Raw genomic sequence first — 15,165 nt, 5'->3', positions numbered from 1 at the left:
TGGAAAAGTTGGGGGTCGTCTTATACGCCCAGTTGTCTTATATGCCGGAATATACAGTACTTGCCGTATAAGAAATATGACCCGGCGTATAAGACAATCCCCAACTTGTGAGAAGATTTTCCTGGGTTAAAAAGTAGTCTTATACACAGGAATATACAGTACATAGAAAGTGAGATACTTAAGGAGCCTTGAGCTCCAGGTGGCTCCAAGATAACTTGACAAAGCCTTTTTAATGGTTGCATGGGAACATTCTCCTGCCTTCGTTCCGCTTTCACTCCACTTGATAAGAACCCATGAAAAAAACAATGCTGTGACGTTACTTCAAAATCACACTGCTTCTTCTGCACACTCTCCTTTACATAACTTTTTGGTTTAGTAAATGGTTCCAGTGTGCAAACAAAAGCAAACCCACACATATCTGTGCTCTTCAGTATGAATTCATCTTCAGCAAAAGGTAAATAAAATGTAGTTATTGGGTAGTGCTGGTTTACAGTTGTTGGGAAGTGATTCCCCGATTGAGCTTGGAATGGTGGAGCTTCCAGGCCTAGAGCTTTAGCATTGGCTTCAGAAACACCCCAGAGAACTCTTTGAGACTGTTTGATAAGGGGAAGCTTGGGAAATAAGGATTATTTTGTCTGGTGGTGGCAGGGCGCTCTAATGTGGGAAGCGTGGGGGCAAGGAGAGGCTGGGACATAGCCAACACACTTCCTAAGAAGAGAATGACTTCCCTCACTTCCTGTGTTTAGGCAGGTGGTAGAGACAGCAGAGGCTCATTGGAATGGTTGTTTTTATTTCACCTGCTGCCGTTGTTAAAACTACTGGTCAAGGTCAGGTCAAACATTGATTGCTTATGGTGAACGGCCTTTGCAAAATTTCATATGAACTCCACAGAGATACTGGGCTTAAACGGCCTCGGCCCAGTATACCTGAAGGAGCGTCTCCACCCCATCGTTCAACCCGGACACTGAGGTCCAGGGCCTTCTGGCGGTTCCCTCACTGCGAGAAGCAAAGCTACAGGGAACCAGGCAGAGGGCCTTCTCGGTAGTGGCACCCGCCCTGTGGAATGCCCTCCCATCAGATGTCAAAGAGATAAATGACTACCTGACATTTAGAAGACATCTGAAGGCAGCCCTGTTCAGGGAAGTTTTTAATGTGTGACATTTTAAAATATTTTAAATCTTTGTTGGAAGTCGCTCAGAGTAGCCCAGAGTGGCTGGGGAAACCCAGCCAGATGGGCGGGGTACAAATAATAAATTATTATTATTATTATTATTATTATTATTATTAATGATACATCTATTCACTTTTACAAATAGCTAAAAATACTGTGTCTGAAACACAGTAAATAAAAGCTAGAAGCAAGGATTTTAAAAACGAAACAAAATAAGCAAGAAAGGAAATAAAATAATGGTCTGGTCAGGCCTTTGTCAGGACAATTTATTGCTGTCTCTGAAAACGCTTTTTTGCACACATCCTTCTGCCAGCTAGTGGAGAAAGAGACCCTGAGAGTCACACACGAAAAGTCGAACGCTGACAACTGGTAACATACTTTGTTTTGAAGCAAGGTGGTGTGCCAGGTTTTGTATGGGGTTGAACTATGTGGCTAGGAAGACTCTCAGATTGTGAAAGCTGGTACGGTAGCTTTACAGTTTAAACTACTGTACTGCAGTTTGACGCCTTCAGCGCTCTCTTTTTAGATTGCATTTTACTCTGGTCTCATCTATTTTATGGATACTTTGGCAAAGTGCAAATTTTGGCATAGTTTCTTGGCCCACCACAGTTCAATACTTTGTAAGTTATTGAATCATAGCTTCTTAAGTCCTGAACTGGGAAACTATGGATGCCAGGTTTGGAACGAAGAGCTTAAAGCCAGGGCTTTTAATACCCAGGTTGTTCTGATTCCAGTAACCATAGTTTGCCCGTTCAGGTGTACAGGAACTATTGTTTATTGACCCAGGAAATGCTTATTTGCTGCTTACTACAAAATGACTTACAATGATTAAAAAACCCTAAATTAAAATACATCAAAAGATTTGCAAAAGAATAGTTAATAGTGCTCATATTGCAATAACATAAAAAGGACACATCCTACCCCACCCAGCTAAAAGATGAACTTGGTTTAGAGCAAAATGCTTGGGTAAATAAAGAACACCTTTGCCTGGCACCTCAAGGTTCAGGTGCATCTCCAGAGAAGGGATTCCATGGCTTGATATCCCCCACTGAGAGAGGGTCTGATCACATGTTGCCACCCTCCATTATTATAAAATAATGAATAGCAAAACGACCATAGTGAGTGATGATTGTTCCTTTTTACTTGCAGTATCACCATCCTTGGGACAGGTGCCAAATGGCTGGCGGTGCTGGAAGAGAAGAACCTTAAACCATGTAAGCTCCAACATACTCTTTGAATTCTGTTTGGCTCTGGAACTGGACCACTTTGCTTCCCTCCCACTTCTAATTAGTTCCACCCGCTGACCCAGAAACTCCTTACGGGGTCCCTGCCGCGGGACCACATTCATCCAGTGCTTTACCAGCTGCACTGGCGCCCGGTGGAGTACAGGATCAGGTTTAAGGTGCTTGGTTTGACCTTTAAAGCCCTATGTGGCTTGGGACCCTCGTACCTACGGGACCGCCTCTCCTGGTATGCCCTGCGGAGGACCTTAAGGTCCACAAATAACAATATTTTGGAGATCCCGAACCATAAGGTGGCTAGATTGGCCTCAACTAGGGCCAGGGCCTTTTCAGTATTGGCCCCGACTTGGTGGAATGCTCTCACAGGAGACCAGGGCCCTGCGGGATTTGACATCTTTCCGCAGGGCCTGCAAGACGGAGCTGTTCTGCCTCGCCTTTGGGTTTTGATTTGGGCCATTTTAAAATGAGGCTACATTTTTTTTAAATTTTTTTTAAAAAATCTAAATTGTATTTTAATCTATATTTTAATCAATTGTTTTTCTTTCTTTTACGTTTTATTGTAACTTTATTGATGTCAGCCGCCCTGAGTCCGGCTCTCACTGGGGAGGGTGGGGTATAAATAAAAAATTATTATTATTATTATTAAAGGTATTATTGTTCCCCAAAGAGTTGTTACTTTGCCCATGGATCATGGAAACACAGGAAGCAACCTTATACCAAGGCAGGAAGTGGGTCCATTTAGCTCAGTACTGTTGCATCAGGGGTGGGGAACCGGCAGCACTCCCAGATGTTACTGGACTTCAACTCCCATCAACTCCCAACTCCCATCAACCCCAGCCAGTGTGGCCCATGGTAAGGCTTGATGGGAGTTGTAGTGCAACTGCCTGTGTTGGTGGCCTATGCTCTAGTCTAGAAGTTAACAGGAAACTTAGGGGGGGTGCTGATGATTGGCCAGGAAATAACAGTGTAATTCTGCCTGGTAATGTTGTTCCAAGGTGAAACTCATAATCTCCAAACGCTCCACACCATCCTGTCAACTGGCTCACCCCTCAAGCCTCAAAGTTACGAGTACGTCTACAAACACATAAAGAGCAGCGTTCTGCTGGGATCCATATCAGGTAGGGTTTTTCTGAACTTGAGCCCTTGAATGTTTAGTGGGGTGCAAGTTAGAGGGAGGAGGATGCAGTGGTTGCTAAGCAGTCACCATTTGGGGTACTATTTTGTGTCTCTTACATTGTCTTGTGTGGCCCAGAGGTGGGCAGATGTGGATCTACTGGTAGATCTCTGTGTTGATCGACAAGGATTCCTGATTCCCAGTTGTTTTAACAATAGCAGCAGCAACATTTGGAAGAAGATTTGAGGGGTAAAGAGCAGGTTTTTTAAAAAAAATAATATTTTTCAGTTTTTCAAAAATTTGAAAATACAAAGATTTGACCCGGAAACTACAACTAATCCAGAATGCGGCAGCTAGACTGGTGACTGGGAGCAGCTGCCGAGACCACATAACACCGGTCTTGAAAGACCTACATTGGCTCCCAGTACGTTTTGGTGCTGACCTTTAAAGCCCTAAACGGCCTCGGTCCAGTATACCTGAAGGAGCGTCTCCACCTCCATTGCTCTGCCCGGACACTGAGGTCCAGTGCTGAGGGCCTTCTGGCGGTTCCCTCACTGCGAGAAGCAAAGCTACAGGGAACCAGGCAGAGGGCCTTCTCGGTAGTGGCACCGGCCCCGTGGAACGCCCTCCCACCCACCAGATGTCAAAAAGAAAAACAACTACCAGACTTTTAGAGGACATCTGAAGGCAGCCCTGTTTAGGGAAGCTTTTAATCTTTAAGAAATTAGTGTCTTTTAATATTTCTGTTGGAAGCCACCTAGAGTGGCTGGGGAAACCCAGCCAGATGGGCGGGGTATAAATGATATATTATTATTATTATTATTATTATTATTATTATTATTATTATTATTGGTATTATTATTATTATTATTATTATTATTATTATTTATTGCACCACTAGCGTGTTTTAAGCATGAGGGAGAGTTGCAGTCCAGCAACATCGGAATGGATGTATTTTAAAAGGTTTCAACCCTTTTGAGAGATGGGCTTATGGAAGTCTGTTCTGCCCCCCTCTCGTTTCAGGAGGCACAGATATAGTTTCCTGCTTTATGGGTCAGAATGTGTCCATTCCAGTTTACAAAGGCGAGATCCAGGCACGGAATCTGGGAATGGCAGTGGAAGCCTGGAACGATGAAGGTATTTCCCCCCAGCGAAAGCTTTTCCAAATCAGAACTGTGGTTGGAGGAGAAGGGCTTCTGACAGCACAGATCTATGATCTATGGGCAAATGGGGGCTCTTTTCTCATCCCCGCTGTTGGTTGTAAGGGGATGGGCTGGGGAAGGTTCTTTGCAGACCCCCCACGTAGTTTAATTTGGGTTTTAAAAAGAAAAGGTATCACCAGAACTTATGGAGAGCCTTATAGCATGGATGGAGCCTGTGTGTGGCCCTCTCTGGCCCTCGGGACTCTCCCAAGGCTGCCCACCTCACTTGTCCTTCTCTTCCCTTTTGGGGTGCTTTTGCCTGGCTGGAATGTGTCCTCGGATAATGATACAGTCGTACCTCGGAAGTCGAACAGAATCCGTTCTGGAAGTCTGTTCGACTTCTGAAATGTTTGACTTCCAAAGCGTGGCTTCTGATTGGCTCCAGGAAGCTCCCTGCAGCCTATTGGAAGCCGCAGAAGCCCCATCAGACGTCTGGCTTCCAAAAGAACATTTGAAAACCGGAACACTCACTTCCAGTTTTTGATTGTTCGGGAGCTGGAACATTTGACTCCCAAGGCGTTTGGGAGCCAAGGTACGCCTGTAATGCCTCTTGCTTGGAGGGTGTGTGCATTTCACCCTCTGGTTGGAGTGAATCCTAGTGCACAAAGGAAAGTGTTGTGTCTGTTACTCTGCCCACTCTTGTTAATGGCTCCTCCCATCACTGGAATGGGGATCTTGGGCTAAAAGCTTGCAGGGTACTTTTTCTGATTCATGCTGCTGGCTGAGATGAGCTAGATCAGGGGTCCCCAAACTTACCCAGCTTCGGGCCGGTGCCTGCAGTGCCAATCGTGCGGCGGGCCAGAGGGCGGGGGAGCGCGCGGGAGCGCATGCCCATACACATGCACACACTCTATTTCCAGCGCACTTCTGGGTCGGAGGAGAGCCGGAAATAGCTTGTGCGCATGTGCATGGGCCTCCTCTGACCTGGAAGTGCGCCGGAAATGGTGCATGCCGCAAGCTATTTCTGGTGCACATCCAACCCGGAAGTAGGCCACCGTGCCGCTAAAAGTGGGTGGCGGCAGCAGGTGGCGGGGGCCATCGCGGGCCAGATAAAAGAGGTCTTCGGGCCATATCCGGCCCGCGGGCTGTAGTTTGGGGATGCCTGAGCCTGAGCTACATTGTGGCACCCCAGTTGCAGAATTCCCCCTCTAGGGAGGTTCTCCACATACTGGTGATTTATTTCTAGTGCTAGGTGGAACCCTCTTTATTTATCTTCGACTTTTAATTTTTTATCTGTGTTATTTGCTCTGCTGCTGTGGTTGTTGTGTGTTTATTATTTAATTTCTTCAATTCGTTAGCCACTTTATCTTGCCCAAAGTAACCAAAAGCAATTTACAAACTAAGGAGGGGGTGAGGGTGGGAGAAAGAAAATCCACCCACTGCTTGTTTACTTCATTTTACTGCTTTTTCTCGTTGCAAACTTCTCCAAGGATTTTGATTGAGCACCACCCAATAAATAGCTTAAATAATGTACAGCAAGATAAGCCTGGGGATTGTTGTGGGGCATGTAGAGAGAAAGGAGTTCTCTCATTTCACCTTTGTTGAATCCAAGGCCCCATCTGCACTACACGTTTGGAGCAGTATGATTCCACTTTAAACAGTTGTGGTTCCCCCCCCCCCAAAGGCTCCTGGAAATTAGTTTGCTGAAGAGTGTTAGAAGACTTCTATTCCTCTCCCAGAACTACAGTTCCCAAAGTGGCTTAAAGCCAGAATTAAGATTGCCGGAAGAAATATCAACAACCTCAGATATGCAGATGACACAACCTTGATGGCAGAAAGTGAGGAGGAATTAAAGAACCTTTTAATGAGGGTGAAAGAGGAGAGCTCAACAAAAAAAAACTAAGATCATGGCCACTGGTCCCATCACCTCCTGGCAAATAGAAGGGGAAGAAATGGAGGCAGTGAGAGATTTTACTTTCTTGGGCTCCTTGATCACTGCAGATGGTGACAGCAGTCACGAAATTAAAAGACGCCTGCTTCTTGGGAGAAAAGCAATGACAAACCTAGACAGCATCTTAAAAAGCAGAGACATCACCTTGCCTACAAAGGTCCGTATAGTTAAAGCTATGGTTTTCCCAGTAGTGATGTATGGAAGTGAGAGCTGGACCATAAAGAAGGCTGATCGCCGAAGAATTGATACTTTTGAATTATGGTGCTGGAGGAGACTCTTGAGAGTCCCATGGACTGCAAGAAGACCAAACCTATCCATTCTGAAGGAAATCAGCCCTGAGTGCTCACTGGAAGGACAGATCCTGAAGCTGAGGCTCCAGTACTTTGGCCACCTCATGAGAAGAGAAGACTCCCTGGAAAAGACCCTGATGTTGGGAAAGATGGAGGGCACAAGGAGAAGGGGACGTCAGCGGACGAGATGGTTGGACAGTGTTCTCGAAGCTACGAACATGAGTTTGACCAAACTGCGGGAGGCAGTGGAAGACAGGAGTGCCTGGCGTGCTCTGGTCCATGGAGTCACGAAGAGTCAGACACGACTAAACGACTAAACACCAACACCCAGGAAACCTTGGGAGTTGTAGCTCTGTGAGGGGAATAGGGGTCTTAGAACTCCCTGCATACACTTCCCAGGATTCCTTGGGGGATGCCATGACTGTTTTAAAGTTGTATGACCCTGCTTTCCAAGTATAGTGCAGATGGAGCCACAGTGGCTGGGCTATGTCTTCTTCAACCTTCTGATGTCCAGAGGTTGTTGAGCTACAGCAGTGTGGCCTGTGGTCTCAGGGATGTTGAAAGTTAGTCTGGCAACATCCATAGGGTGCCAAGTTGGGGAGGGCTGGGCTAAATGATGACACTCAAGGTCTTATCCCACCTCCAAAGGAGGTGTAACAGGGAACAGCTGATCAATTGCGTGATGAAATACTGCACATTCAAAGGGCTAGAGAGGGGAAAACAAGCCGCCTTTGTTCTTGATCCTTAAAACAGGCAAGCCAGTTTTGGGGGAAAGTGGAGAGCTGGTCTGCACCAAGCCTATGCCCTGCCAGCCAACACACTTTTGGAACGACGAGAATGGAAACAAGTATAGAAAGGCTTATTTCTCAAGATTTCCAGGTATGTATTGAGGTAGTGCTTTTTGTGTGTGTTGTGGGGGCACATTGTTGGTCCCGCACCTATAAAGCCTGCAGAACTAATATTTGAGCATGGCATTTGAGAACTGCTGTGGGTACCAATATTTGCTTGTGAAATTGTAATCTCGAAAGTGTAAATGTTGCGGGATTCCTGCTTGTTTGCTCACCATCCCACCCCCTCACTTTGCTCTCTGCAAGTGCAGGGTCAGATCTCTTCATCTTTCTGGTGTGCTCCTTTCTCTCAACTTCAGAAACCATCAGGGATCACAAATAGGTTTGAATTCTTTTTAAAAATGGGTCTTCATTGTTGATTTGATAACTGAGGCTGCAGCCTGTGATTGTTGCCAATTGTATTGTTTGGTTTTTTAATCTGTTCCATCAATTAGCACTTTTCTCGTGAATGTGAAAACAGATTTGTGTGCCATCCAGGCCTGGATTGTTAATAATTGACCTGGTTGCCCTCCATGTGGGTTTTTCTGGACAGGTGTCTGGGCTCACGGCGACTATTGCAAGATCAACCCCAAGACAGGAGGTATCGTCATGCTTGGCCGCAGGTATGCCCATCACTTTGGCGTGACCATATGTGAGAGATGCTTCGTGGCTGTTAGCAGAGTGGCGTGCTGTTGTTGGCTGGGAATACGGGGACACATTGTCAGTCTGGCTCTGCTGACTGGCTGACGTTTCTGAGGCTGGGCCTGTTTGTTTGTTGTTTATGCCTGTATGTTGTTTATGCCATCGTTCTAATGGGTATGAATCTCTAACAAACAGTGGTCTCTTGGAATCCTAGCCTAAGGATCATTTTTTGTTGCATATTCAACACCGTTTTATTGAGAACCATGATAAATTCCCTATGTTTTGTCTCTTTTCATCAGACTGTGATTATACATTAATGGTGCTTTAATAATGATTATGCTTTTCCTCTATGGCTTGTACTTGTTTCTTCCCCCCCAGTGATGGCACACTGAATCCAAGTGGTGTGAGGTTTGGGAGTTCTGAGATCTATAACATAGGTATGCAATTTAACATTTATCCACTCTTCTTCCTCCCCTTACCGGTAATTGCTGTATTGGCTAACTTGATTTCTCATTTTTCTATCTTGACTTCATTCAACAACAACCCTGTGAGGTAGGTTAGGCTGAGAGCAGTGTGTGGGTGCTGCAGGATTTGAAGAGGCTCAAACTAGTCAAGTCACCATTGGCCTCATCTGTAAGGCGTAGAGTACTGGACCTTGCATGCACTCAATAAGTCTCTTAGTCTCTAAGAAGCTGTCATTTCTTCACATGCCCTGCACGGTGGCTTGGTTTACACACAATGCTATGTTGTTGTTCGTTTGGAATTTGCAAACCCAGCCAAGCAGACTAACTATGGCTTGTATTTTGCCAACAAATCACAATGTGAACCCAAGGTTTCTTGTTGGTTTACAAACCGTGGCTTGTTTGAACTATGGTTTGACTTTATGTCCAAACTCAACAGTTTTGCTTAATAATGGTTTTTTTGGGTACCCCACCCCAGGCACAAAGTAATAGCAGCTGTTTTTAAAGTCTGCCTTTATTGCTATTATTAATAAAGGCAGCATTTTATGTAAATCACTTTTAAAAAATATTAAGCAGTATATAAATCTAGATAGATAGAGAGAAAGATAGATAGATAGATAGATAGAGAGAAAGAAAGAAAGATAGATAGATAGATAGATAGATAGATAGATAGATAGATAGATAGATAGATAGATGCCCTGTGTTCTACCATTGGATTTCATACTGCACCTATGACCAGCAAATTGATCATATTTGTATTCTGCCCAGCCAGTCAAGTTTGTTGCATGGTTTACATAAGTAGTTGAGGTCTAAGCTGGAAACCACAGCTTAAGTGACCGGAATTACTTCTTACTGTGAATACATCTTATTTTAGTCTTGTTTCATAAAATAATCAACTTTTTCCTCCAAGGAGCTCATACATGATTTCCTTTTCCCCCTTGCCCCAATATTTTCTCCTCTTAACAAACTTGTAACTTAGGCGGAGAGATAGTCCACAGACCACCCAGTAATCTTTAAGTCTCTTCAGGCCTAACCAGACTCTCTAACCACTGCTCCACACCAGTTAAGAATATAAAAGCCTCATCTGCACTATGCATTTAAAGTGGTACTATCCCACTTTAAACAGTCAGGGCTTCCCCCAAAGAATCCTGGGCCTGCAGTTACAGGTAGTTAAGAGTGCTGAGACCATCCATTCCCTCTGTATGGAGGAAAATGGGGACAAAACTAGACCAAGTTGACTGTGCCTGCCATTGGCTCTGGTGCCATCTTACCTGGCTTAGAGTGCCAGCTGCCCCTGCAAGCCACCATGGCCTGGCTTTATAATGGGCACATATTTACTATTCCCTGCCGCGGGGGCGCAAATAAGTCTAAGCCAACATTTCCTTTGTCTCTTCAGTGGAAGCTTTTGAGGAGGTTTCGGACAGCCTCTGCGTCCCTCAGTACAACAAAGATGGCGAAGAAAGGGTGATCCTTTTCCTAAAGATGGCCACCAACCAGGAGTTCAGCCCAGATTTGGTGAAACGCATCAGGGAAGCGATCCGCGTCGCACTCTCTGCCCGGCATGTTCCCAGCCTCATTCTGGAAACTGAAGGCATTCCGGTATGTCAGCACAATCCTTTTTTCTTACTACTTGCTGTTGCTATATATTTTTTTCATTGTCACCTTGGAATAGTCATTAAGGAGCACTTGTCATCTCTCTTCAAAGCCCACACATGTCTGGAAATTTTAGTCTCTTGTTTTTTTAATTAAAAAAGTGGAGTGGAGTTTTATAGTTTGTGTTGCTTAGCAACTTGTGTGTGCTTTTCTTCCTGAACAAGCCTTTTCCTCTTTTTCCTCCTTTTTTTAAACAGCAAAAAAGAGTTCCCTCATAAACACCTTTATTCAGTTTATAAATATACATGTGTCCTGTTGATATACTGATAACTCTTGGGTGTTGTTGATAATTATAAAATGGGATGGTTGCCTTTCTGGTGTGCCAAAAAGCGGCTCCCCCCCAAAAAACATTTTGGATAGTTCTGTTCTCTAAAATGTTTTGCAAGAAGTCTCTCTTTAAAAACAAAACAAAAACAAAAAAACACCTCAAAATATCTTGCAAAGCTTGTGACCAAATGTTTTTCACAACTGAAGGTGCACAGAGACAAGTAAGGCCCGTGAAGGAAGTTTTGATCTACTTCTGACTTTCATGTGCAGGAACATAGGAAACTGTCAGATCACTAGTCCATCTAGCTCAATATTCTCCACACAGACTGGCAGCTCCTCTCCAGTGGAGTCTCTCCCAGCTCTACCTGGAGATGCCGAAAATTGAACCTGGGACCTTCTGCATGCAAGGTGAATGGCGTGCCCCTGAGCTACGACCCTTCCAGTGATAGCCTTGTTCTCCATGACTTTGTCCAATTTCCTTTTAAAGCTCTCCAAGCCATCACTGCCTCCCATGGAAGCAAATTCTGTAGTTTCAATTATGCACTGTATGACAAAGTACTTCTGTTGCCTGTCCTAAATCTCCCAACATTCAGTTTCATTGGATGGCCCTGAATTTCAAGCTGTGTACACACTACACCTTTTAAACCAGATTCAAAGCATTCCTCTCCCCCCTCAAAGAATTTTTGGCAGAGAGTTGAAATTCTCACCAATCCTTAACTAATTACGGGGTCCAGAATTCTTTGATGGTGTTTTAATGGTCTCGTGTGGATGGAGCCCTAGGGGAATGAAAGAGGGAGAAGACAGTACTGGACAAACTTTAAAAATGATGTTGAGTAAGTCACTCATGGTTTCTCTTACCTTTTTTAAAAAAATGTGTGTAAGAGAGGCAGAGATTTCACAAATGGCTGAATCTAACTGCCTTTCCCAACCTGTTGCATTTGGGAAGTTTTTGGCCTGCAAGTTGCATCCTGCCTTCCCATTGGCCCATGGAGTAAGTTTGTTCATTTATAGAAGCATTTACTATACTGCCATATCATTAAAGATATTGGTGTACAACAAATGAAACACCATTTAAAAGTAATAATAATTAAAGTGGCTGCCTAATTAATCAGCTGCAAAGGCCTGTCAGCATGAAAAAGTCTCCAATAGAGGCCTGGAAGTCAAAGAAGTGAGGATGCCTGCCACATCTCTGCATGAACAGTGTTCCACAGCGTGAGGCCAGCAGCACCAAATGCCCCACTTCCAGCTGAGGCCAATTGGGCTTCTTTAACACGGAGGGCAACTAACAGCACTCCTCAAGATGATCTTGGTGATCCAGCAACGTCTGCAGGGCTCCACGTTGGTGTAGCCAGTAGATACTTTAATGGGGTTGTTATATAGAGTCTTGCCAGCCTGGGGCGACCTGATGAGTGTGGCAGAATCACTCACCCACATTATAGAAGCCATTGTCTTCAGATTTTTGGTACCAGCATGTTGTTCTTTAAGCCACACTTTGCGCCAGCCTGCCTCCCTGAAAAGCAGCAGCATAAGGCCCAGTGTGTGGGGTGGGTCTGGTCCTGATCTCTGGTTGTGTGCTCCCATCCCTTTGCACACACACAAAAAAAAGCTATGGAAGATCAGCTTCAAATGGCTCCATAAACTGTCTTACTTCAAAAGAATTCCAGAAGTAGACTGGAAAGAGAAGTTGCTGAATTGCAACTTATCACAAAGCTTAAAACCATGGAGAGACCTGATTTGAACAGAGACGTTGGATTCTTATCTCATTATACATGATAAAGCAATCTTCAGCCATCTCACCCCTTGCTTTTTCATGCAAGACCATTTGCAGTCGTTTACAGTCGTCAACAGCTATCAGTCAGTCAATCACCCATTTCCACCAACCCCCTCCCCACCCTTTCTCTACATAATAAGCGTCTGGGGACTTCTATTTCAGTGTATCTGAAGAAGTGTGCATGCACACGAAAGCTCATACCATCATACCAAAATAAAAAAACTTAGTTGGTCTTTAAGGTGCTGCTGGAAGGAATTTTGTTATCTTGAAACGAAAAAGTAAAAGGAGGCTTTGGGGTGTTTATATGACAGCTGGTTATTTAGGAGTCCTAGTTTAGATCATTAAGTAGCCCACACTCTGAAGTTATGTAAAACTGAATTCTAATCATATCATGTCCCTAGAAGAAAGCACTCAAAGCTGGATTCTTGCTTTCCTCCCATTCTTTTTGTTTGTTTGTTTGTTTCCTGCCTCTCTCCTGTGACCCACCCCCTTTTTTTGTCAAATATAACTCCTGGAACTGCAAAAAAGTATTTACCTGCCACTGACCTTGTTTTTTCATGAGCCAGTGTGTAGGAAGCATGTGGACTTTCCAGAGGCATCTGGATGGTGACTGGGAGAGAACAGGATGCAGGATGCAGAACTTTTAACAATCTTCATCCCAAGCAAGCACAGCCATTGCTGGTTAGCCAGTCAGGCCTTTTGCACACACAGGGGATGTGATAGGTATTACAAAACACTTGGAACCATAATAGAGTATAATTAAAATGATACCATTACAGTAACTCAATTACATATATTAACTTGTGATTTGGTGTCTTGGAGTCGTGAGCTACTAGGCATGATGGCCAAATTCTCCCTCTGCAGCTGGAGGCAGCGATGCTTTAGAATCCCAGTTTCTGGAAACCGCAGAAGGAAGGAGGGCTCTTGTGACCATGTTCTGGTTGCCTGCTGGGCTAGGAGGGCCATTGGCCTGATGCGGCAAGCAATTCTTATCTCCTTATCTGCTTAATTTCACAGTACACAATAAATGGGAAGAAAGTTGAAGTGGCTGTCAAACACGTTATCGCTGGGAAGGAAGTGGCTCAGCGGGGCACCTTCTCCAATCCAGAGACCCTGGACCTTTACCGAGACATTCCTGAGCTCCAGAACTTCTGAAGGATTCTGCCTTTTCCCCATCTCTGTTTGCGTGTGTGCGTGTGTGGTTTTGTACTGTGTATATAATATGTATATGGACGCTGTATGCAAAAGAAACTATTTAAGTGATGGTGCTTCTTTTGAAAAAGAAGAAACACTCTTTTGATTTGCCAAGTGCTTCATGAAAAGGCTTCTGGAAGGGCAGCCCTGCAAATCTGGGTGTATCAGCGTTGCTTTCCTTCCAGCCTAGAAGATCTAGCTTGCCTCTTTTCAGATGCAGCTGGGCACAGAGACTTTTTAAATGATCTACACTAAAAAAAATGTGTCTTCTGGTTTGAATTTTATCTTTTAAAATCGAGGAAATAGGGTAGTAGGCATATATACCGTTTGATAATGGTTGGAGGTGGGGCATCTGTTTCCCCCGAGATGCTGTTGGACTCCAATTCCCATCAGCCTCAACCAGCATGGCTAATTGTCAGGGATTATAGGAGTTGTAGTTCAGCAACATCTGGAGGGCTGCATGTTCTCATTCCTGGTTATGGTTTAAAACTGCTCAAGGTTCTAGGAAACTACTGGTGGCTTTTCAGTGGGAAGACTAGAAAACTGTGGGCATGTTTCTCATGCTTGCTTTACTGCTACTGTTCTTCACTTGAGGTTTTTTTAAGGCAATGGGGATGTTGAGTGTGATAGAAAGAGTGCATTCTCAGTGGTGATAGTGCCCAGCAGGCTTAGATAGCAGCATCCTGAAGAAACGAGGGTGTTTTCCTTAGACCACACCCCCCAATCCTCAACAGGAGACAGGGGATTGATATGTCACTGACAATTGCATGTGGGAAAGTTTCCCAGATGCAAGGATGTGTTCACAAGAACTGGATTCAGTTTATTTTTACTTATTCTTTTTTAAATAAAGAGATTGACTTATGGGTCTGTGTTTAAAACTTTTTTTATTTTTTAGAAATACCTCTTTTTAAGATTACCTTTTAAGGCTACTTTTGGACTACTGCTTCCATCGGAACCAGCCAGAAAAACATCTGGAGGGCACCAGTTTGGCAAAGGCTGTTTTGGAACAGAGCACAGATTTATTGCCACTGTTCAAAATAATACTTGACTTTCCTGCTAAAATATGAAAGGTTGCAGCCCTCATTTAGATGCGTCTTGCAACCAGTGGAACCAGCTAGCAGTGACTGGCAGATAGTTCCATCAGTTCCTCGGGACTTTGGGTTGGCACCAGGATTTCATCTTCCCAGCCCTCAAACTGTCTCTTTTGGAGAAAGGGGAGATACTGTAATTAGAAGCATGACTATGCACTTAGTTTCCGGAAACAGTTTTCCTGGTTTAAAATTTTATACAGATCTGAAGAAAGCAGGTCAACTTGATTTTTATGCACAACCCGTTGCGGATCCTGAGCGTGGAAGTAAATGGCAAAGTCACTGATCTTGTACACCCCCATTTTTAACCGTGTGTGGGCTAAAGAAGGACATTGTCACCCAGTGAAGGACAG

At 44.4% G+C, this 15,165-nt stretch overlaps 1 protein-coding gene across 1 annotated transcript in view; it reads left to right on the top strand.

The window, feature by feature from the left end:
- Positions 1-14,585, top strand: part of AACS (acetoacetyl-CoA synthetase) — a 54,050-nt gene extending 39,465 nt beyond the window's left edge. Inside the window, exons 11-18 of the mRNA XM_035098023.2 lie at positions 2,321-2,385; positions 3,408-3,530; positions 4,550-4,663; positions 7,663-7,788; positions 8,290-8,359; positions 8,757-8,815; positions 10,236-10,438; positions 13,548-14,585. Of these exons, the coding sequence (XP_034953914.1) occupies positions 2,321-2,385; positions 3,408-3,530; positions 4,550-4,663; positions 7,663-7,788; positions 8,290-8,359; positions 8,757-8,815; positions 10,236-10,438; positions 13,548-13,685 (898 nt within the window). The 3' untranslated portion in view covers positions 13,686-14,585. The remainder of the gene's footprint in view (positions 1-2,320; positions 2,386-3,407; positions 3,531-4,549; positions 4,664-7,662; positions 7,789-8,289; positions 8,360-8,756; positions 8,816-10,235; positions 10,439-13,547) is intronic.
- Positions 14,586-15,165: the final 580 nt, after the last annotated feature.

This window comes from Zootoca vivipara, chromosome 17 (genome assembly GCF_963506605.1).
Source record: "Zootoca vivipara chromosome 17, rZooViv1.1, whole genome shotgun sequence".
NCBI classification, from domain to species: Eukaryota; Metazoa; Chordata; class Lepidosauria; order Squamata; family Lacertidae; genus Zootoca; species Zootoca vivipara.
Note: the sequence above shows the minus strand (reverse complement) of the source record. Positions and strands in the feature narration are given on the sequence as shown.